This window comes from Capricornis sumatraensis, chromosome 5, assembly GCF_032405125.1.
Source record: "Capricornis sumatraensis isolate serow.1 chromosome 5, serow.2, whole genome shotgun sequence".
In the NCBI taxonomy this organism is placed as follows: Eukaryota; Metazoa; Chordata; class Mammalia; order Artiodactyla; family Bovidae; genus Capricornis; species Capricornis sumatraensis.
In genome coordinates, this window is record NC_091073.1 from 38,070,633 (window position 1) to 38,093,606 (window position 22,974).

At 46.2% G+C, this 22,974-nt stretch overlaps 2 protein-coding genes across 4 annotated transcripts in view; one reads left to right on the forward strand and one right to left on the reverse strand.

Annotated features, from left to right (window-relative positions):
• Nucleotides 1-22,015, forward strand: TMEM243 (transmembrane protein 243). Of its 2 annotated transcripts, none has more exons than XM_068972379.1 (5): nt 1-157; nt 682-959; nt 18,743-18,793; nt 19,828-19,932; nt 21,185-22,015. In XM_068972379.1, the coding sequence occupies exons 2-5, from the start codon at nt 882-884 to the stop codon at nt 21,305-21,307; spliced, it is 357 nt and encodes a 118-aa protein (XP_068828480.1). In that variant the 5' UTR covers nt 1-157; nt 682-881; the 3' UTR covers nt 21,308-22,015. The 2 variants fall into 2 exon arrangements, with proteins under 2 accessions (XP_068828480.1, XP_068828479.1); XM_068972378.1 differs by having other exon boundaries at nt 686-959.
• DMTF1 (cyclin D binding myb like transcription factor 1) overlaps nt 21,672-22,974 on the reverse strand; it is a 49,221-nt gene continuing 47,918 nt past the window's right edge. For both annotated transcript variants that reach the window (XM_068972377.1, XM_068972375.1), the window contains one exon: nt 21,672-22,904. In XM_068972377.1, coding sequence (XP_068828478.1) covers nt 22,795-22,904 — 110 coding nt within the window. In that variant the 3' untranslated portion in view covers nt 21,672-22,794. The remainder of the gene's footprint in view (nt 22,905-22,974) is intronic.

The window sequence follows — 22,974 nt, forward strand, 5'->3', positions numbered from 1 at the left end:
ACCGGGGACCCGCCGCGCAGCACACTCGCAGCCCGCGCGGAAGGTCTCTCTCTCCCCCCGACGCCCGGCACCGCACCCCCACACCGGCGTGGACCGGGACCCGCTCTCTCCAGTGCAGCCAGGACTCCCGAGCGTGCGCGCGTCTGGAGACGCCGAGGTTTGGCCTGCGGGCGCGGGGCGGCCCCGGGAGGGTGGCCCGTCGGTGCGGGGCCGAGGCAGGATCCCCTTCTTCCGCCGCGAGAGCGCGCTGGCCCGCGGGTGCCGGCAACCCCCGAGCGGGGACCCGAGCTGCTGGGCGCGGCCGCGACCTGATCCCGCAACGCCGCGGGAGGGGCGGGCGGCGCGCTGGGCTCTGCTCCCGCTGCTTCACTCCTCCGGCCGCTGGCCGCGGGGGCGAGAGGGGCGGAGCGGTGCGGAGGGCCGGTAATGCCTTCTCCCGGGAAAACTTTTCCCCGCCTTCGAGCATGGAGGGATCCGTGCTCACCAGAACATTTAGAAAGCTCGGGAAATGGTCGCGTCACGGAGCGGAGCGGCGAGGGCGGGGAAGCGGGGAGCCCCGGCCAAGCCGATTTGCATCGCGACCTGCGGAGACAGTCGGGCGGCCCGGGGCGCTGAGATTGGGGGAAGCGGGAGCGGCCGGGCGGGGCGGCCAGGCGGTGTTGTTTCCTTTCACTTCCTGAGGCAGCTGCTCACGATGAGGAGGGGAGCGAGGCTCAGGCAGAGCGGCCTCGTCCCGCGAGTCTGAGCGCCCACCCCCGCCGCCGGGACTCCGGCCTCCCTGGGCATCGGCGATGAGCGCTCTGTGACCGGCGGCGCAGCGAGTCGTAGACCCGGGACTCCCGGAGGCAATGCTGGCTCGGGGACAGTGAAGAAACCCTAAAATGGAGGATTTTTCCACCAGGACCTACGGCACAAGTGGCCTGGACAACAGACCTCTGTTCGGAGAAACGTCTGCCAAGGTGAGTGCGGCCCCGGACGCGGGGCCTGAGTGGCGTCTCTGTCCAACTCCCCGCCCCTTGGACCCGGAGCCCTGCTGGGTCCTTCTGCGGCCCCTGGAGGGCACTTGCAGCAAGATCCCCCTTCATCCCTCTCAGGATAGTTGCCTTGCCCCTCGGCTCCCTCTTTGGGACGGGGTTGGCCAAGAGCCTTTGAAGATTGAGGGTGGAGAAAAGTTCAGAAAGTTCTGGGCTGTTAGGGGCCCTAAACGGGAGTGCGGAAGCCCGCTCCCTGCCTCGCCTCCCAGCCGGGTGGTCAGGGTGTTTGCACATCCGCTGGTCCACCTGGCGTGCTGACTTTCAAGAGGCTTCCGAGGCTTCCGTAAGGACCCAAGAGTGGCGCTTCTGATTTGTGTTTCTCTAGAGCCCTTAAGGGTTTACTGCTGAGGCAGCCAAGCAGAGAAAAAGAGGAGAGGCATGAAATCAGGGTTCCTTTGATGGGGCTCTATTCCAGGAAGTGATCAAAGGGTCTCAGACCCATACACGTTCTAGTGCCTTATTTCAGGCTTTAAAAAATACAGTGTTCTCTTACAAGCTTAATCCTGTGATGTCCTGGGCCAGTAATTGAAGAGAGCTCTTTTCCTGTCCCCAGCATTAAATTTGTGAGTTGTTTGGGCAAGATTAGCCTGTTTTTTTTTTATAGTTAGAAAGTGACACTGGTGATCTTTGACCCCTGACAAAGTACTCTCAGCCTTTCACAGAAAGTAGGGCACATATGGAGTCCAGAGCTTCCTGGGTTTCTCCGCTTAGGCAGGCACCTCTTTAGCAGAAAGGACAGAAAGTTTGTCCAGCCGACAACCTGGGGCATGACCCTGAATTTGGAAGGTTCCAGTCTGCCAGGAGACCACTACTTTGTTTTTTTTTTTTTTTTTAAACCTCCCTGTGGATTTTGCTTTCTCTTTTCAAAGTGTCTTTACAAGAAAATGTTTTAAGCTTGATGTATAGGAAGATGCTTCTTGTTTATTGTGTGGTTTTTGCATAATCCCAGAATCCAGTAGGTATTCCTATTTCTGCTAATATTGTTTTTCTTTTCTTTTATTTTTGGCCGAATGGCTTGTGTGATCTTAGTTCCCTGACCAGGCATTGAACTCAGGCTCTCTCTAATCACTGAGGAGTCAACCATTGGAATTGCCATGGAATTCCTATCTGTTAACAGTATTGTGATAGGCCTGGGGGGTGGGGGTGGGGGTGGGGGTGGGGGGTGGGGTCCAAGGAATCCAAGAAGATGGGGGAAATATGTAAGCACACGTGAGGCAGCTGGATCTGTGCTATGACAGGGCATAGAGGGGGCATACTGGGGGACAGGGGAGAAAGTGGTCCCTTTGTGAAGCTTGGGAAGATCTTAGAGGATAGATTCTCCATTCTGAGCATTTGGTAGTCTTCAGCTTTCAGATATGGAGAAGGCAATGGCCCCCCACTCCAGTACTCTTGCCTGGAAAATCCCATGGACGGAGGAGCCCGGTAGGCTGCAGTCCATGGGGTCATGAAGAGTCTGACACGACTGAGCGACTTCACTTTGACTTTTCACTTTCATGCATTGGAGAAGGAAATGGCAACCCACTCCAGTATTCTTGCCTAGAGAATCCCAGGGATGGGGGAGCCTGGTGGGCTGCCGTCTATGGGGTCACACAGAGTTGGGCACGACTGAAGCGACTTAGCAGTAGCAGCAGCTTTCAGATATAAGGGCTCCTACATTGGGAGTTGACTGAAGAGGATTTGGGGCCTGGAGAGCAGAGGCAGCTGACTGCTTGAAGGGATCATATTGCCCCCCCAACCCCCTGCCTTTTTATAAAAATATTTGTTTATTTGGCTGTGCGGGGTCTTAGTGGAAGCTCACAGGATCCTTAGTTGAGGCATGTAAACTCTTAGTTGGTTGGGCATGTGGGATCTAGTTTCCTGACAAGGGATCAAACCTAGATCCCCTGAATTGGGAGCACACAGTCTTAGCCACTGGACTACCCAGTGGCTGCCCAGCTGGCCTGAGAATGCAGAGGTTCAGTCTCTCCTCCACATACCTTGGTGCACAAGGGATTCTGGGGTTCTGGTGATGCAGACCTCTGACCTCCTTTAGCCCTTTAATGCTGATGTACATGAATCGATAAGGGACTTATTGATTTATAGGGACACTTAGAAATATTGATGTTTCCCGACTCACTTGGGCCTAAGTAGTCAATGACTATAAGTTTCCCTATTGCCTATGATCCATTTGAAATCCATCCAAGAATTTGACTATTCCAAATATATCTCTGTTTATCACAGATTTATTCAATCCAAGAGTGTATACTCCCAGCATTACTTAGGCGGTTTTAGACCTCATAACAGTAGGATCAGCTACTCGGAGGAAAAAAAAAAATTATGAGTAATATATGTTTCCAGATCTCTCAGAATTCCTCCCTTTAGTTTCTTCTGTAGGGCCGAAAGGGTGATTGGACATACAGAAATTAAACAGAATGGAGAAAGGAGAGAGACTTTGGTCTTAGGGTATGAAACATCATGTTTCATATAAGTTGTCGTATCTAAGAAGAGGCATCCATCTTTAATGACGGCAAATGATTTATTTGGGACGTGAGTGAGCAGGGCACAGGGTGGGACCTCAGTAGTGAGAGGACATGACGTGTTACAGTGGGGCCATTCCCGTGGAGGACAGTCATTGCCGGAGCCGGGTGGCTTCCTGAGGACCTTGGGAAACCGTTGATGGCTGCTGTGTGAGTTTGCTCCCAGCGATTCCCTGGAAACTGGACACAACAGCCAATTCATTAATGAACTGTTGCCTTTGAGTAAAAAATCCCGAAAGGGGAAAGCCCACTTCCTGTCCTAGTCTGACAGATCTTCTGAGCTTTTAGCCCTCTTCATTGCCTTTTAATGACAGACCACAGATAGGCTCTCACTTTTAAGTCTGGAAAGGACCAGAGGTTGAGGTCCAGTCTCCAGCTCTATGGCCAAGATGGCAGAAGCCCACAGGGCAGTCAGGAGGGACGTGGTGTCTCCTCCGTGCCAGGCAGCGTGCTCTGCGTCCAGCGTCACCTTGTTTGCTGCCCCAGTTCCTTTGTGTGATGGATGTTGTCACTCCTTTCACAAGCGGGGAAGCTGAACTACAAAGCAGGCTATGTGTCAGTCACACAACTGGTTCTCCTCTGGCGATGTTTCACGAGTTGACTAAGACAGTAAATGTTGACTTTCGCAGTCTGGGTCACATGCTCCAGGAACCACTGTGGGCATTCACAGACTTGGCCCTTTCACAGGACATAGGTGAATTTATATGCCCAAAGTCATGGAGTAAGTGAAAGATACTAGAATCTGCCATAGAACAAGAAATACACAACCCAGCAGGTCTGGAGCAGCGCCCACATGGGCAGTCCCTAAAGGGACTTCTGTCTTTACGTACTGTTTTCAGTTACCAAACCCCGGATTTATTCAATTGTTAGCATGTTTAGCAATAACTTTATAGATACAGCCTTGTAGTGAATGGCAAAGCAAAATAGTTCTCTGTTGTTACATAAATGTCTAAAGGATAATAGACAAAAGCAGAGATACTCATTCCTTGATACCTTTGGAATTTTATATTGCTAGGTGGGCTGTCTTACCCACCCCGGTCTGAATATCCAGGTGCATTTCTCATCTGTTTTTATTTCATCCCCAGTTCTGGGATGCAGTACATCTCTTTCAGGGAAAAGACAAATGTGGCACAAATGATATGATAATATGATGTGTCTGAGGTTTCAGAGCATGTGCTGTTGCTTAGCATTTTCTGAATTTTGAGCACTACCCCAGTAGAAATATAAGGTGAAGCATGTATGAGATTTTAAATGCCCTAATAGCCATGTATTTTAAAAGTATAAAGAGATGCAGTTAATTTCAGTAACATACTTTATTTCCATACATCTGAAATACTGTCATTTCAGTACATACTCAATATGTAAAGTGGAGAGACTTTTACATCATTCTTTTTTTGTACTAAGCCTTTGTAATCCAGTGTGTGTTTTCACTTAGAACCCATCTCAGTTCAGACTAGCTGCGTTTCAGGTGCTCAGTAATCACACAGAGCTGGTACTTCAGACAGTGCAGTTCTAAAGCAAGTGAAATTTTAGTCATGGTAGTTCCATAGTCATGTTTGTGAAACATTGTTCTTTACTGTGGGACTTGTCAGAACCTTTAATGTGCTCATTTTCACTGAGAGTCTAGTTGGAGAAGGGGGATGGTACGTAGTGCTCTTTCGGTGGCTGACCTCTTACCATTGGCACAATCAATGCCTTACTGGAGCCTTACCCTGCATGCCTCCACCCACAGCAGATTTGAACGGCGTGTCTACAGAACTCCCTTCAGGAAATGTCACTCTAGGAATCTGTTCCTTGTTCCTCCCTTCCTAGTATGAACTATACCCTGGAGATATTTGTCCCTCTTTTGCCCACAGCTGCCTGTAAACGTTTCCTTTGGGCCATCTTTCTGTCTGGGTAATGAAATGCTTTGAGTTATCCTCAGGGCTTGTGAGTTGATGTTGATTTCCTGATTTGCTAGCTGGCTGCAGAATCATCCGAAATCAATTTTAGCCAGTGAATTGGTGAACCTAGGGGAAGAAGGAGGATGGTTCTGTCTGGGGTGGAAGGTAAACCCGCCTCCCACAGCCAGTGCAGTGGGCCAGGGTGGGAGGGTGGCAGGGGGGAAGGGAGGGGTAAGTGAAAATACACACTGGATTACAAAGGCTTAGTACAAAAAAAAGGTGTAAAAATCTCTCCACTTTTCATATTGAGTACGTACTGCCGTGACAGTATTTTAGATGTATGGAAGTAAAGTATATTACTGAAATTAGCTGCAGTCCCTCCATGGAATGCAGTGAAAGCCAGTTCCTGGACCAGCCTCTTCTGTTGGTTTCACTAATAATAAATGATTCATCCTCTAAGAAGGGTGGTGACCATTCTGTCCCTTTGTTCCTACTTGGATGTGATGAAGAGTGAGCGACACTGGAGGAAGGCGCACACACTGGACTCATAATATGGAGGGTCTCTCCATGTAGGGAGCAAGTTAGTGGGTCCCAAGGCTCAGATCTTTGGTACCAAAGGCAATAAGTTTCATGTTCTATTGCATATTCCTGAATCCTTACCTCCCTTCCCTGCAAAAGAAATCAAAACCCAAAAAGTGAAAAACAGGTCTTTTGATGACCTTTAGTCGAATTCAGACAGTTCCGACTTCGAGCATTTGACTTTGCAAATAATTGTGTTAAGTGCTACTTCTTGCCTTTTGTGGGGTGGGGGTGAGGGTTGCTGCCTCCTTAAGGACGAAGCTGTGGTTAGGAGTGTTGGGTCTGCCTGCCGCCCCTCCCCCTGCCCAAGAGCCTCTCAACTCTTGCCTTTGACACAGCCTCCCTCCCGGTGAGTCTCCCTGATTCTCCCTCAAAGTGGAGCTAGTCTCTCCCAGGACAGATCTGTTGTCCCTGTGGCTCTCACCCAGCCTGCCAAACCACTTTTAGTTGCCATTTCTTGTGTTAGAGAGACAATTCCAGGTGATAGATGCCAGGACTGGGAAGTTTCTGAGGGATGGGCTCAGGCGATTGTATGTTGAGAAAGCTCGTCCAAGGATGCTGGTGCACAAGGAGGCTAACAGCCCTGGTCTTAACTGTGTTCTGTGGTGCCCAGTCTGGGCTGACCCCTCTCCCTGGGCCTCTTTCTGTGCATGAGCTGCCTTCCTGCTCTCGGTAAATGCTCTTCTACTTTCTGTTGCATGCTTTCGTCTCCAAATACCTGAATCCTGGTTAGTCTGATTTCCCATCGTTTCTGCCCAGCCTACATCCATGCCTCTCTCCTACGAGCCCGGTGGTCAGAGATGCCTTCACTGCTTGTGCTGTGAGGGGTTCGTATAAGCCTTGCCTTCCCGGCCAGAGTCTACTCTCCTTGAGGGTAGCAGCCAATTGCTTTATTTGTCCAGCCTTTTTAGCGCTTGGCACAATGCCTTACCTAGCTCTGGATTTTATGTATTTTTTGTTGTTGTTGAAGTATAGTTGATGTGTAATATTATGTGAGTTGCAGGTATGCAATAGAGAGATTTACAGTTATTTGTTTTTTTTTTTTTAATATTAACTTATTTATTTGGCTGTGCGAGGTCTTAGTTGCAACATACAGGATCTAGTTCTCTGATCAGAGTTGGAGCCCTGGCCCCACCCTGCATTGGGGTGTGGAGTCTTAGCCACTGGACCACTAGGGAAGTCCTGAAATTTACAGTTTTAAAGGTTATATTCCATTAATAGTAATTGTAAAATATTTGCTATATTCCCCATGTTTTACACTATATCCCTTATTTTATACCTGATAGTTTGTGCCTCTTCATCCCCTGCTCCTGTCTTGCCCTCCTTCCTTCCCTTTCCCCACTGGTAAGCGCTAGTTTGTTCTCTGTATCTATGTCTGCTTCTTGTTATGTTCTTAGGTATGTTAAGTTTTAAGTGAAGTGAGCACCTAGCATCACCAAAAAGTAACCTACTTTCTTGGGACCTCGTGAACCATCAGCGGAAGGTGGGGGGCTGGTGTTCAGAAACCTGGGGTGCTGCATACCAACAGGCTTTTGTGCAGTTAAGGGCATCACTCTCTCCTCTCGTTGCTGAGCTTCAGCAAAGAGCCCATAACCATAATACAGTACTGTGTAAAAACTTACACTGAGGCCTGGTCTCTCAGAAGCTGGTGGTTTGCTTGTGTTTTTCCTTCCGTAGACAAGGTTTTCGCAGCTCTGCAGTAACAGACTGGGTCTACTAAATTAGCCTTTTTTTCCCTTAGGTTCAGTCCATAGTTTGTGTGTAGGTATAAGGACCATGGGGCTTCCCTGGTGGCTCAGTGGTAAAGAACCCACCTGCCAATGCAGGAGACACACAAGACGTGGGTTTGATTCCTGGGCCTGGAAGATCCCTTGCAGCAGGAAATGGCAACCCATTACAGTATTCTTGCCTGGAAAATTCCATGGACAGAGGAGCCTGTCAGGCTATATAGTCCACGGGGTCACAAAGAATTGGACGTGACTGAATGACGGAGCACCCATATTGACCACGTTTTTCAGGCTGCCATGGAGACACTTGGGTTGACAAACTTAAGTGTCCCGGTGGGGATGATGGAATGCATTTGAAATTGGGCTGCTCTTGAAAGAGGGGCCAGGCTCTGAGGCCCACTCAACTCGCACTCATCTCTGAGGACCTAATCCCATTGGTGAATGACAGCCCATTAGACATGGTGGAAATAATACTAATAGCATGTGAGCAGCCATTTACTAACTTTTGTAAATGTCACTCTGTTCTAGGGCTTTACTATAATATATCTGAATCTTTATGGGATTCCCCGCATGTTAGACTGTTGTACAAATATGGAAACTTTGGCTTCAGTGTTCCATGATGTACGTGAGATCATAGGCAGGCATGTGGCAGGGGAAAGCACAGATATTGGGTCTGTCCTGATCCTGACGTCCTAGCCCTTGTTCTTGGTCTCCCAGCTCTGAAGGTCAGAGCACATAAAGACCTGGCATTTCTGGGACTTCCTTGGTGGTCCAGTGGTTTGGACTCCATGCTTCCAATTCTTGGGGGGGTGGGGCACAGGTTCCATCAGTGATCTGGGAAATAAGATCCCGCATGCTGTGTGGTGAGGCTAAAAAAACAGAAGAAGAAGAAAGAAGAAAAAGGACCTAGCACTAGATAGGAAGTCCTAGATACTTTTTTTTTTCTTCTACTTTTTTTTTAGCACAGAGTCGGACTCGACTGAAGCGACTTAGCAGCAGCAGCAGCACTTCCTGTGGTACCAGCGCTAGGGATCATTTTGTCCCCTAAACATGTGGAGTAGGTTTGTTTTCTATTTTTACTGTGATCTCATTTCCCTAAGTGATGCTTCAATGAAAATAATATATTTCAAGTATGCCTCACCGTGAGGAGGAGAATCTGGCAGGAAGGGTATCACAGAAATATTCACAAGTGAAAGATGCTTCAGAATGTGAATCTGTGAAATAGGGGACATGTTTCAAGGCGTCCATAATGTCTGCTTTCTCTAGAAGGGCCTGAGGCAGAAGTGGGCGTTCAGAGCTAGAGGCAACTGCGGAGGCCCTGGTGTGTTTGAGACGGGGCTCAGAGCATGAAAGTTGGTGACTGTGGGTGTGTGTGAGTCTCATACACTTTCCTCACATGCCCCTGCCCCTGGGGTTCTCTCTGAAGCCTGGGGACAGCAGCCCCCCTGATCGGAGCTCCCCATTTCCCAGAGTTATCTGGGGAGGCCATCTAGCCCCTGGCTTCACCCCAGGGATGCTGGTTGCCTCTGGCCACAGCTTTGGGGGTTGCTCCTGTCTCCTCAGGACCACGCAGCTCTGGGGGCTCCGAGGAGACCCACCGGCAGGGCCTGACTTTTCTTGCTTCCACCAAACCCAAAGCTCCTCCCACATGTCAGGTTCTCTCAGCGTCTCTGTCCCTACATGGCTGCCCCTGGGGCTTCTGACTGGGCAACTGCCACAGCTTTCCTGACGAGATGTTTTCTACTGCGACTTGGAAGAAGAAAAGGCAAATCATTTCTGAGAATTGGCCTTTTGTTTCTGGTATCAGGATACTGAGCTGTGATGGGAAATGTAAACCTTGCACGCGGAATTGCAGGATACGGCCCACGGGCCTGAATCCCTCTCCCAGTTGACAGTGAGAGGAAGTGTGGGCTCCTGGTGTGTTTAATGCATGATGACTGGATTGCCTTTTGCCTGTCTCCCTCACAAGCAAAGATGATCGCTCTTCCGGGACCTGAGAGTCTCGTGAGCTAGGAGGACTGACGTGGGGTGGAGCCCTGTAATGACAGGAGGCACAGAGTTCCAGGGAGCATGGAAGAAGGGGATGTTTATTATACTGGGGGCATCAGGACAAAGGACTTTCGATTCTTAGGCCCAGGAACCTGAGTCAGATTTGACAGGAGGAGGTGACTGGGAATCCCAAGCAGGAGGTCCAGCCGGGTTGAAGGGGTGGGAGCAGGAACATGCCAGCAAGGGGAGGGAGCTGAGTGTCCCATTGTGAGCAGACTCTAAGAACTTGGAGTTGCTGTATGAGGCACACTTTGCTTCTGGAGGCTGTCAGTGGTTGAGTGGTCGAGTGTGCGTGTAATGTATGCTTTGATACAACAGTTAGTTGTGTGCATACTGTGTCCCAGGGAGTGTGCTGTGTGCTACAGTGTATCTTTTTTTTTTTCCCCGCTGCAGAGGGTCTTGGCTGGGGCGCATAGGCTTAGTAGTTGTGGCACGTGGCCCTAGTTGCCCTACGGCACGTGGGATCTTAGTTCCCTGACTAGGGACTGAATCTGCATCCTCTGTATTGGCAGGCAGCTTCTTAACCCCTGGGCCACCAGGGAAGTCCCGAGAGTGTATCTTTTCTTATGGAGCATGTGTGTACTACATGGAGGAGAGAAAGGCGCTCTACAAGTCCTTGTTCTTCCCTCTCTTCTCCTTATTTGACTTCAGCCATCTTAGCCTTCTTAGTTTTCTGCCCGTTTCCAAGCTCACACCTGCCTCAGGGCCCTTGCAAGTGCTATACTGCCTTGTTTGCAGTACATGTCTCCTAGATCCTTGGGTGTCTTGTTCCTTTTCCTTAAAAAGGTCCCTGCTCAAACAGGAGGATTCCTTGACCTGCTTTTTTAAAAACAGCCCCTCAGCTCCACCCTGGTCACTCTTCCCTTACCCTGTTTTAACTCCTTCCTGACTTCCTCACACTTAGCATATAAAAAGGGTGGAGAATGGATGCTGAACATCAGAATGGAGAGAAGGATTGACAGAAGCTTCTTCCGATGTTGGAGGAGTTGAGATTTGGGGGCCAGAGGAGGACTCCACAAGGGAGAGATTCAGCCCAGAGAGAAGGATAGAGGTAACTAATAAGACCGGGGTTGGCAGAGGAGCCAGCTGCCCCCCAGTCCTCTTCAGGCTGGAGGAATGGGGGGTCCTCTTTCTCTTGGCGTCTTTTATTTTATAAGGATCTCTGCTGATGGACAGGCTTCAAGAGTGAGATGGTAAATCTGAGATGAGGTGGAGCTTCAAACCAGTTCCTGGAGAGAGACAGGGACAATCAACCCAAAATGAAAGGCCGTGAAAATCAGCGAAGGCCCAGCTGTGAACTTGTAGTAAACCAGTTAGTTTGTTCTTTCAGCTAATATTTGAATATCTCATATATGCTAGGAATATATAAAAGGGAAATGACCTGCATCCCTGCCCACTGGTGCAGTGGCACTTTTGTACAGTTAGAGAACGTTCTCTCCACCCTGGGTGATGGCAGCTCCCACAGCCACATGGCTTAGCTTGGTCTGAGTTAGACAGAGTTGCTTCCACCACTGGGTGGGCACTGGACCACGGAGGGGTGCACAGTTTGGAGAGGGCACCATGGAGCTGGAAGTCAGCCATGGGTAGTGGGTCAGAGCCTGGCCGTGAACAAGGGGGACATGGCCCTCAGCCTCCCAGGCCTTACAGCGTGGAGGAGAAGACAGACGAGTAAACAGTTACACGTAGGATTGTTGAAAGGCTCCATAGCATGGCTTAGCCCTGGAGCCTGGAAGTGATTGGGGGGGTGGGGGTTGAGGGTGGATTCAGGACTGGATTGTCAAAGCATCGAGAGCAGGGGGGCTCTGGATGCTCAAACTGCCGACTGCGTGGTCCGGTCAGGGCTTTGGTGACACACTGGGAGTGATCTAGTTAGTGGATGCAGATGAAGACTAGGCTCAGGGGCAGTGGAGGAGAGGGTTGGAGAAGAGGGATTTGGCAGAGCAGGTGCTGAAATAATTTTGAAGAGGAAGAGAAGTTGGCATGAGACTGCCAGGGACACGCATCTTAAAAATAGAGGATGCTTTAGTCTATCTGCTTCCCAGATGGCTCAGTGGTAAAGAATCCGCCTGCCAACGCAGGAGATGCAGGACACAGGAGTTCGATCCCTGGGTCAGGAAGACCCACTGGAGGAGGAAATGGCAACCCGTTCCAGTATTCTTGCCTGGAAATCCCATGGACAGAGGAGTCTGGCTGGCTACAGTCCACAAGGTCGCCGAGTCACACACGACTGAAGTGACTTAGGACGCATGCAGTCCCATTCATGAGGGCTCAACCCTCGTGACTTATGTACCTCACAGAGGCCCCACCTCCTCCTGTTGTCACATTAGCCATTAGGATTTCAACCTATGAATTTTAGGGGGACACATTCAGAACATAGTAGAGGATATTGCTGAAATTGCCTTCTCTCTCCAGCTTGGGAAGCAGGACGTGTCCTGTCCTGCCTTCTTCCTGGCCCAGTGAACCTGGGAGGAGTATGTGGGTGGCACAGGCTCTGTTGGGTAGAAAGTTGAAGGGCAGAGGCTGCAAGGGAGATCCGGGGCTCACGAGAACTTCCTGTGTCCAGGTTGGCTCACGTGGAACAGGTTTCGGTGGGTGTGAGGGGTGAAGATGGAGCTGGAGCGCACCTGGGGAGGGGTGGGGTCTGCAGGGCCGCCTGTGGTGATGTCTGAGGAGGACTTGGGTAGTTGCAAAGGAGGAAGTGACACAGAAGTGGGAGTGGGATTCTTAGCCTCCCCCTTCCTCCACCCCCTCCTTCCAGATATCAGGGAATGTTCTGGCATTGTCCATCCAGGGTTTTCCTTGCCCTCAAGGGGCTTTCTGTGGCTTCTCCCCGGGAGTGCGAGGGAGCATGGCATGCGGACCAGTTCCTGGGCAGGAGTTGCTGTCGTGCCTCTGAAACCAGGGCCATGCTGCTCTGGCAGGAGATGAGTGGCCATGCTTTTATCCTCAGGCTTAGGAAGCCTGGACCTGGAGGTGCCCGAAGCTCACTCCTGGCATTTCCATGGGGTCGCCGACAGCTGGCCTGGGAGTCAGCATGAGGGTTCGGTCCCCGTAGCTGGGGAGAGCCTGACCTTGTGGGCTGCAGGGCCAGCCTGTGGCTTCTATGGTGCGGCTGTGTGTCTGTCCTACAGCAGCGACTGGAAGCTGGGGTTTCTGATGAGTCAGGCCCCAGCTGAGTGGCCTCTCCTGGTGAGAGGCTCTAAGGAAAATGCCATCAGCCACTTGTGTTGATGATTCTGTTTTTTAAGCATCATTCACAGGGCACTGGCCGGCAGTGCGCCAGGCTCGAGGCTACCTTCCCCATGGTTAATAAACTGCCAGTCCTAATGGAGGAGGTGACAGGCAATAAATACAGAAGTGTCACATGTGGACCATGTGACCCGGGAGACCTGAGGCAGGGACAGCTCCCATCTTGAGGGGTGCCCGAGGAAGCTGTCTGGATGGGAGTTACAGTGGAGGCGATGTTTGAGTTGAGCTGTGAAGGAAGAGCAGTTAAATTGGGTGTGTGGCATTTCAGCCGTCCCACTTCTTACCCCGCAGCTCACTCTTCCGGGGCCATTATGCCTTCAGCTATTTTTACGTGTCAATAAGAGAAATGATAATGTATGAAGTAGATGTGCTTTCTGCATCTGGGTACCCCTGCAACACTCTCCTTAGACCCAGGAGAAGCTTGCCTCTTCTCATCGTGCAGTGCGCTTACTGTCATCAGTGAGTGCTTTGAAATCCACTGGACTTCTTTCTTGGCTGCTTGGAATCTTAGAACTAACATTTGAACTTAGAAAAATTTTCTTCAGTCAGATATATGTATTTTGGCTGTGCCACTTGACTTGTGGAATCTTAGATCCCCAACCAGGAATTGAACCTGGGCCCTTGGCAGTGAGAGCTCAGGGTCCTAACCACCGGACCACCAGGGAAGTCCCATAGTCAGATTTTTTTTCTCATAAATCCTTTGACTCCTTCTTTCTACTCCCCAAATCCCTTTAGAAATTTTGCCTTACTTTTTTATTGTTGCTCGAATAGGTTATGGTTTTGCTAAGATAGCACAGGCTTCAGGTCCATTTTGGAATAAGGCAAAGCAAAAATGACTGTGGCAATGGAAGCATGATTTTACCTGTCAGCATTCTGAGCAGGATGTTTTGGGTTGCTGAGGACAAAGGCCGGTTTTTGGTAATTTGGGATGTTCCCAGAACCTGAGCACTTGAAGTGAATTTGGGGTTCTGTGTTTTGTATCAAGATGCTGGCTAATGACTGACCAAGGAATCTAGGGGGCTCCTGTGCTTTTTGATTGCTGAGGGATAGGCCTTCTCTGGCCCGGGTACTGTCTAAAGCTGATGACCCAGAACCATAAATGGTTAACACTGGAAAGGACCAGATATCACCCCAGTCCTCTCACGTGATAGACCCAAAGGGGTTGAGGGGTCCTTTTGAAGCCATCTGGCTAGCCAGTGAGATGAGAACATTGGTCTCAACTCTAATTTCAGGGCCACCACATACATGTCTAAGCATTCTTAGACCTTTTGAATTGCTTGTTAGCCTTGCATTTTGCAGAGCTTTGGGGAGGAGACTTTCGCCACTACCTGGCTGTATGACCTTGGGCAAATAGGTTTGATTGAACCCAGTTCCCCACTGGTAAATGGAGATAGCGTATTCCTTACTGCTGCACAGAGCTACCTTGTCTCACCCCAGGTACAGACACTGCAGCCACAGCAATCTTTCTCTCCTTCATTATTTCAAAGGAAGATGTGCCTCTTTTGGACTTGGGCTGCTGTCTCCACCTGTGCATCGCAGCCCAGCTTCTTCCCTGTCATGACGTTTGCTCTCCCCAGGTCTCTGTGGAGTCCCTTCATCCTGAGCTATGACATAGAAGATACTTTTTTTCCAGCTTTATTGAGATAACTGAGGTAATGTTTAAGTGAATAAATAAATGACTTAAGAGGGAATATGGGTTTCCCTGGTGGCTCAGTGGTAAAGAATCCGCTTGCCAATGCAGATTTCAATATCTGGGTTGGGAAGATTCCCTGGAGGAGGGCATGGTGACATACTCCAGGATTTTTGCTGTGAGAATTCCTTCGGCAGAGGAGCCTGGTGGCTACAGTCCTTGGGTCTGCAAAGAGTCTGACACGACTGAGCACACAAGACGTAATATATGCAGATACACAGTTGTTTAGTCACTAAACTTAATCCGACTCTGTAGCAACCCGAGACTGTAGTCTGCCAGGCTCCTCTGCCCATGTAATTCTCCAGGCAAGAATACTGGAGTGGGTTGCCATTTCCTTCTCCAAGGGATCTTCCTGACCCAGAGATCTAACCTGTCTCCTGCATTACCACTGAGACACCAGGGAAACCCAATATATGCAGAATCCCAGTCAAAACTATACTATGTATGCTTGTATATTGTTATGTTTGTGTCCGCGTAAATTCATACATGAGTTAAGACAGACTCTTGGCCTGTTGCTGAGCAGATGTCTGAGGAAGGGCTGTGCTGGGTCGCTCAGTTGTGTCCGACTCTGCCCCATGGACTGTAGCCCGCCAGACTTCTCTGTCCATGGGGATTCTCTAGGCAAAATACTGCAGTAGGTTGCCATGCCCTCCTCCAGGGGATCTTCCCAACCCAGGGACTGAACCCAGTTCTCTGGCACTGCAGGCGGAGTCTTTACTGTCTGAGCCATGAGGGAAGCCCCTGAGGGAAGGGAAGACAACCTGTCCTCTCATCTCTGTGGGTAAAGATCAGGGCTGGTTCTGATCCTGCTGAACTTTCTTGGGGAGTGGAAATAAGTAACAGTATAAAATGTAAAGATCTGGTAGGGAGAACGGTTTTGTTAGATGGAAATACAGCAATAATAAAACAGGAAGAGACAGAGCTAGTTTTTGTGAGAATTAAGAGTAGCTGAGTTAATAGAAACTAGCTTTTGATATGGTGATAACCTGAATTGCAATTCACTCCATAAACAGCAAATTTAAATGTAATACTCCCTTTTCTCCTTGCACTCTGTTCTGACTTGGAACTTATTAGCCCTAACACTGCCCTTTGAAATGCTAATTAAGGGCAATTTACTTATTCTCTATTGTTCTATCTTTGGGGACTGGGAGGGGTAGGGGGAGCTGCTGAAGTCCTGAAAAATCATCTCTGGGCCTAGGAGGGTCTCTACCCTAAGATCTGAACTTAGCAATGTTCAAAATGGTTTAGATTCTAAACTTCACAGCTGTGCACACAGATCATGTGAGGCTCTTGTTAAAATGCAGATTCTGATTCAGTAGGTCTGGGGCAAGGCCTGAGATTCCACATTTCTTACAGGCTCTCATGTGAGACCAGTGCTGCAGGGCCAGAGCACTCTGCATACCAAGAGTTTAGACTGAAGTGGGAGGTCTTCCAAAGCTAACTCTGCCGTTTCTTTGGCCTGCATTCAAGGTTACTTCAATAGCCGAAGGCCTGAAGCCAAGACCTTGGCTTGGAGAAAGGAGACTGTGAGAAATAGTTGTGCCATATTCTAAATACTTTGTCCCATCTTGGGAGCCCTAGTTGTTGTCAGTCGGTCGTGTCCGACTCTTTGCAACACCATGGACCGCAGCACACCAAGTTTCCCTGTCCTTCTCCATCTCCCAAGTTTGCTCAAACTCATGTCCATTGAGTCCGAGAGAGACTGTATTTTAACAACTGAATACCTGATATTCATGAAGCTGAGTTGGGATTCTAGACAGTAGATTGTCTAGAAGGCAAATAGGGAAGTAGTCATTAAAGTTTAGATGGATTTTCATGAATGACTGAAACCAGTTAGGCTTCTATGGTTAAGTTCACCAATCTAAAACAGTCACTTATGAGGAAATCTTCATTCCTGAAAGATAAACACTTTACTGTAGTACTGTTGTACTTTGCTAATAGGCTAGTTCTTTGCAACTTGCTATTTTTGTCTAGGAATTCCCTGGTGGCTCAGATATAAAGAATCTGCCTGCCAGTGCAGAAGATGTGGGTTGGATCCCTGGGTTGAGAAGATCCCCTGGAGAAGGGAATGGCAACCCACTCCAGTATTCTTGCCTGGAGAATCCCATGGATAGAGGAAACTGGCAGGCTATAGTCCATGAGGTCACAGAGTTGGATACAACTGAGTGACTAACCAACAACAATCTTTGTCTAGACCAGCAGTTACATGCTACGCTGCCGTTTCTGTGAAAAGTAGAAATGGAATCTCCTCTGTTGCACTGAATCCTGTTTCCATTACTTATTGGTATTGAGATTTGGGGCAAGCTCTCAATTTCCCTAAGCTTGTGTTTCCACTTGTAAAATAGTCATGCTAGCCTTTCATCGCGGGATTTTTTAGAAGATACACGAAAGCTTCTGGCATAGTTGCCATCTGTTCACCATTAGACCCCTTCTTCTCTCTGTTTTGATCCTGGCTGCCAAACCTGCTGTACCATTTGGAGAATAGGAATTCTTGTTGGCTGCCTCTCACCTGAACCTCTTCAGTGGCTTCTGTTGGTAAAAGCTCTTGTGACATACGCAGACCTTTAAGAATCCCTGGAGTTTATAAGATGAGCCAATATTCTTTATTTCTTAGAACAGACCAGAGTTTAGTTCAAACTTTCTCACAAGGCAGAAACAGTGGGGTTCTCATAAATGGGTTGTCTGTAAACACATTTTATGCTAACACCACATCTGCCTTGTGCAGGACGAACAGTCGTCAGTGCTTTATCCCTGGGTCACTTTCTTAACAAGAAGTTCTAGTTTCAGTCTTGCGTGTGCAGTGTGGTCTTCTCTAGCTGATAAGATCTGCTCTGAGTCCTCAGGTTTGGTCAGGGTACGGCTGGAGTTCAGTTTCCTTTGTTCTGTGTGACATTTAAATTGCAGTGGCCTTGGTCTGGAGTGTGAGGTCAGACACCCTGGAGAGAACACTTGGCTTTGGTTCACTCTTCCCTCCCAGCTTTGCCTGCCCTACTCTTTTTTGGGTTCTTATCTTTAGAAGCAGACAGCTCTGTGCAAGTTCCTGTGCCCTTCTATCTCAGAGCTTTTGTTTATTGGCTGCTTATATTCCCTATCCTGCTGATCTTCAAGTGCTCAGACATTACCAACACTGTCTTTAAAGACTTCAGCTTTGACTTTTCCAAACTAAGATTACTTGATATTCTCATTGGCCATAAGGTAGTATTTCCTAATCAGGTCTTAAACCCTTACCACTTCATTCTGTAAGGTCTGTGAATAAGTGCTATCAACCTAATATACATATCAGTACATACTATTTTTATATATTACTTGACTTTTCAGTTCCTTTAACTGAAACCATCTAACCAGTGACCCTGATTTCAATATCCTGTTTCAAGTTGATCCTTACTTGCTGTCTGACTTTAGGCCAATAGTTTAACTGCACTCACTCACTGAACCAAAATTTGTAACCAGTAAAATGAGGATTGGATTAGATCAGTTTTTCAAAGCATTCTTTGGAGTCGGCTGGGGCAGGGATGAGTATAAAAAGAGAGCTCGATAGGTAGAAACCCCAAGCTCCTCATTCAGGTGATTCTTAAGATTAATCAACAAGGATACCATCTGTATCACAAACAGGTTGAAACTCATGATGGAAAGAGACATCATCTAAGTCTGGTTCCTGACCGTTTTCACCAAGGATCTGGGCTAGCCACCCCCATGCTCCTGTCCCTTTTGCTTCTGCTCATACTGTTACCAGCAGCAAAAGTAGATTATTTGTAAGCCTCCCTTTCCCATTTTCAAAAGGCCCTAATGTAAAAATGCCATGTCCCTTTAAGAAACTTTCTCTAAGCAGTTGTCCAGCTTCCCAAAACCCCTTTCTTTACCCTGGTGGCTCAGTACACTCTGCCTTTCTGGCAGCTGTTTGTGTGAAGCTCAGAGGGGCAGGGTACTGCCTTCTCCATTCTCAGTGTCCTGCATTGTGTCTTTCTAAAATGCCATGAGTTTATCATATGGCTAAAAAATTCTCTCTCTTTTTCAGGATCGAATCATCAATTTAGTTGTTGGCAGCTTAACATCTTTATTGATCCTAGTAAGTATCTGTGTGTCAGCCAGGGTCTTAGCCAAAGTTTTGAAAACCTTAATACTGCAGTTCAATCAACTCTCAAAAAACAAAAACAAACAAAAAAAAAACCTTAAGGGGCCAGTACATGAACATGTGGAATATTCCAACTGTAGTTAAATTAATGCTTTCAATCTTGTTAACACTTGAATAAAACTGCATTTGGTATAAATGGAGTAGCTAGTTGATTTCCACTCTTACCCCCTACCCTAGTTGAATGTGAAATAGCACAAGTCAAATAAACTTGGTTTTCTGCGTTTGCCTAATAAATTTGTAGTATGTGAGTGGCTACTAGTAACTCCCTTCTGTATGTAACCCACAGCTCTGCTAGTATCTTTACATTTATTTTGTTCCTAAAGTATGTTCATTATCCTTTGGTTTTAAGATTATTTTAATTTCTCATTGTATACTACAGCTTGGTGCTATCAAAATAAAACAAAGCTACATTTCCCAGTCTGAGAATGACCTTTGGCACTTTTTTTTAAATCTAAGAGAATTTTAGTGAAGTCTCTTTCTATGACTTCTTCATAAAAGAATGGGTAACATTATATTTAAGGTAGAAAGAGAACTATAGGGTATTAGAAATACATTTTTTAGTATTTTTCATGTTAAGCAGTAACAGTTTTGGATAATTGTTTTTGCTAGTATACTCAAAATAACAAAAAGGTTAGAACTTTCCCCAGTATAGTCATTAATCCTGGGGAATGATGTTTAAATGCTTTCTAATCTTTGTTGATGAAGAGGTTTATCTTGAGGTTAGCTAGTTTTATTGCTTCATTGTCTCCTTTCATAAAGGAGGAGTTTGGGAAGATTAAGTGGAAGTATTAAAAGGAATAACAATTGAAAAGATTTTATTAAACATTAACACTCCAGAAGACAAACCTGGTGGTAGGTAAGATGCCATTTCACCATTTGGAGCATTTTATAATGTTACTTTGCCTAGATGCCAGTCTAACCAAGTCTTGGAATTACTTCTGAGGCCTAACACACTTCTCTTCATACAGGTAACGCTGATCAGTGCTTTTGTTTTCCCTCAACTACCTCCAAAACCACTGAATATATTTTTTGCTGTCTGCATCTCTTTGAGTAGTATCACTGCCTGCATACTTGTGAGTACTATTGAAAATTTAAATTCAGTATCCTTGAGGGCTGATGGTTGCAGTGCCTGGAAATCTGTATGAGAAGGTGTCTCTAATTATACACCACTCCTCTCCCCCAAAGGATGTCACAATTCTCATTGTTAAAATCCCAGGGTATTTTTTTTTTTTTTTGAATTTGTCTCCTTCTCTCCTAAATCCCAAAGTTGTAACCTTGTAACCCTAAAAGGCAACTCTGTTCCCTTGACGCCAAAAAAAAAAAAGAAAACAAAACTTAGGTCAAAGATATGATATGATTTAATTTAATTCATCTTCCTTCAAGGACTACATAAAGAGTCCAACAGTCTTTGGGAAATGTTATTACTCCTCTAATAATTACAAAACTCGTCTATTTTAATCTTTGAGTATTATCTCCCCAAATGAAAGTAATTAACACCAAAACCTCTTGAGAAACCTAAAGCTACAGTTGTTATCTTTTTTCACGAGAATGTTCAGTTTTTATACTACTACTATGAAGCCTTTCTGTTAGGTAAAGAAACAAAGACAATAGCCAATCCTCAGTAGGGTATTTGCCAAGTCATCATCAGTTGGCAGCTGTTTCATTTCCCTTGAAGAAAGGCAGAATCAAAACCCTTAAACATAATTGTTTTGACTCACATAGGGCTTAATCATAAATAATAAGATTTGAGTTAAAATTAAACCTGGGGACATCTCCTAGCTTCAAATTCACTGACTGTTATTTATATTCCTTTGACCTGAGGGAAGGAACAAAGCTCCCAGAACTGCTCTCCCACTCCCAGCCTAGAGCCGGAAGTGGCTGACAGTGATCTGTAATAGTTTAAACTAGAGGTATGCATGTGTAAAGCTCCGGTTTTGTTGGCGATTTGAATCAGTTAAAGGAATTTAAAAGTTGTCTTCCCTTCCAGTACTTTAAAAAGCTGTACCTTTTACTCACCTATAATTAAAATATCTCTAGAAGATAGATATATATTCTTGAATGACTCGCCAAATGATTGGTGGACTCTTTAAACACTGAACAAAGTTAACTGAGAAAGCAGGAATAAAGTATGATTTTGGATATAAACTCAGCTGGTACACTTGAATTACAAAGAATAAAATTCTGGCTGCTTTAGCCTCATTTAGGGGGAAAAGTATATATTTGGAAGAACTTGGTCACAGTGGAAAAGAATTAGTTGTATTTTAAATTTTTAATATTCAGGCTAATGCTATTACTTAAACTTCTATTTAATTCTTCTTCTTTTAGATCTACTGGTATCGACAAGGAGATTTAGAACCGAAATTTAGAAACCTTATTTACTATATCTTATTTTCTATCATCATGTTATGTATATGTGCGAATCTGTACTTCCATGATGTAGGAAAGTGAGGCTCCAAGAGATACACTCACCAGGTCTCTTCAAAGCAATACATTTGGACTCGAATTAAGAGCTGGATAAGGAATGCTGAAGAGTTTCCTGCAAAAGTCTGATACATGATTTTCATGTTAATTGTAAATCTAAATTCCCTCTTGCAGGGGAGACATATCCTAAATCACTTTGCTTTTTTCTTTAAGGAGCCGATGTTGCACTTAAACATTACCCCTTAAAGCACAAGTCATTTTCACTTTTGAAATTTTTTATATAAAGTAATTGCGTGGTGCAAGGCTATGTAACAAACAATCTTGCATTTTAAGACAAATAATCTTTTATTTCTGTTAAACTGAATATACAATTATTGTTCCCTAGGCAACCAACTTTTGCTTTTAACTACAATTTCACGTTAACAAAACACAGACGGTGAAAAGACAACTTTGATTGTGTAGATCTAATTACAATAATAAATAAAATAATTTATACAAGTTTTTTTTTTTTAACTTTTTCTATAGGGGTCATATGCATTAAAGCCCTAGAGGCTAATTTTGGCTTAACCTTCTCTAGTATAGGAATGACTCTTGGTTTGTTTCAAGAAGCAAATTTTGTGTTTTTAAATTGCCTGAGAGGGAGAAGTTACATCAAACCCCCACCAGTTAATGCACTAAGTGAACGGCAAACTCTGGTACTCTGCTATTTCCCGGGTAATTTACATAGCAAAACATGTAATAAAAGGTCATGGTACAGGATAGGCAACTTAGTACTTCCTTTCCCATTTAGTTTTACTTCAAAGTGCTAACTTTGTAAACTGGTGACAGTGGGTTCTGAGGGATGAAAATGCTTAGCTTCTGGTGAATTTTGTTTTACTACTCTCATCCATATTCCCTTTAAAAAGTAATTAAAAAAAAAAAAAAAACCTGTAGTGAATTTTCTAAACCCTTTTAATACTCTTCTCATTACCCAGCCCAAATCAGCTCCCACTGCCAGCAATGGGTAAACCCAAATAACCCCCACACAATCACCTCAAGTCTCAAACTACTTAGAAGATATCTCTGTGCAGAAGGTCACTGGGAAGCTCTAGAGCATGTTAATGTGACTTCTCTGAAATATAAACAGGCCTACTTGAGACCGGACAGAGTGCCATGTCTGATCTGTAGAGATGAATATTACTGCTTTTAAAACAGTAGTTAAGCTTTGGCCATTTCAAAATTCTCTCAGCTAAAGTGAATCAAATTCCCTGCTGACAAGAAATACTAATTACTGGGATCTCTGCAGTTAAGACCCTAGTGCTCCACTCAACTACATACTGTTCTAAGACTAGACCTCAGATGATATATTTAAAGAGGTAAAAAGTCATAGCAGCAACACTGTATGTGGCTTGAGCACTGTAGCTATTCAAAAGCCAGAGGAATGGTAAATTAAGCCTCTTGGGGGTTGCTCCTATTTCTTTGGAGATATAATGAACAGTGTGGCTTTGCCTGAATGGCTTGTTTCTAAGAATTACCTAATGACAGTGTACCAAATCCTCAACATCTTTTGAGTCTTCTGAGACAGGACTGCCCAGAGATGATCCAATGATGTTTGATTCTTCTTGATGATGCTGGAGTATGGGATCTGTAATGAGATAAGTTTCAAGTTGATCCTAAATGTATATATATCATCTAATCCACATCAAAGAATTTAG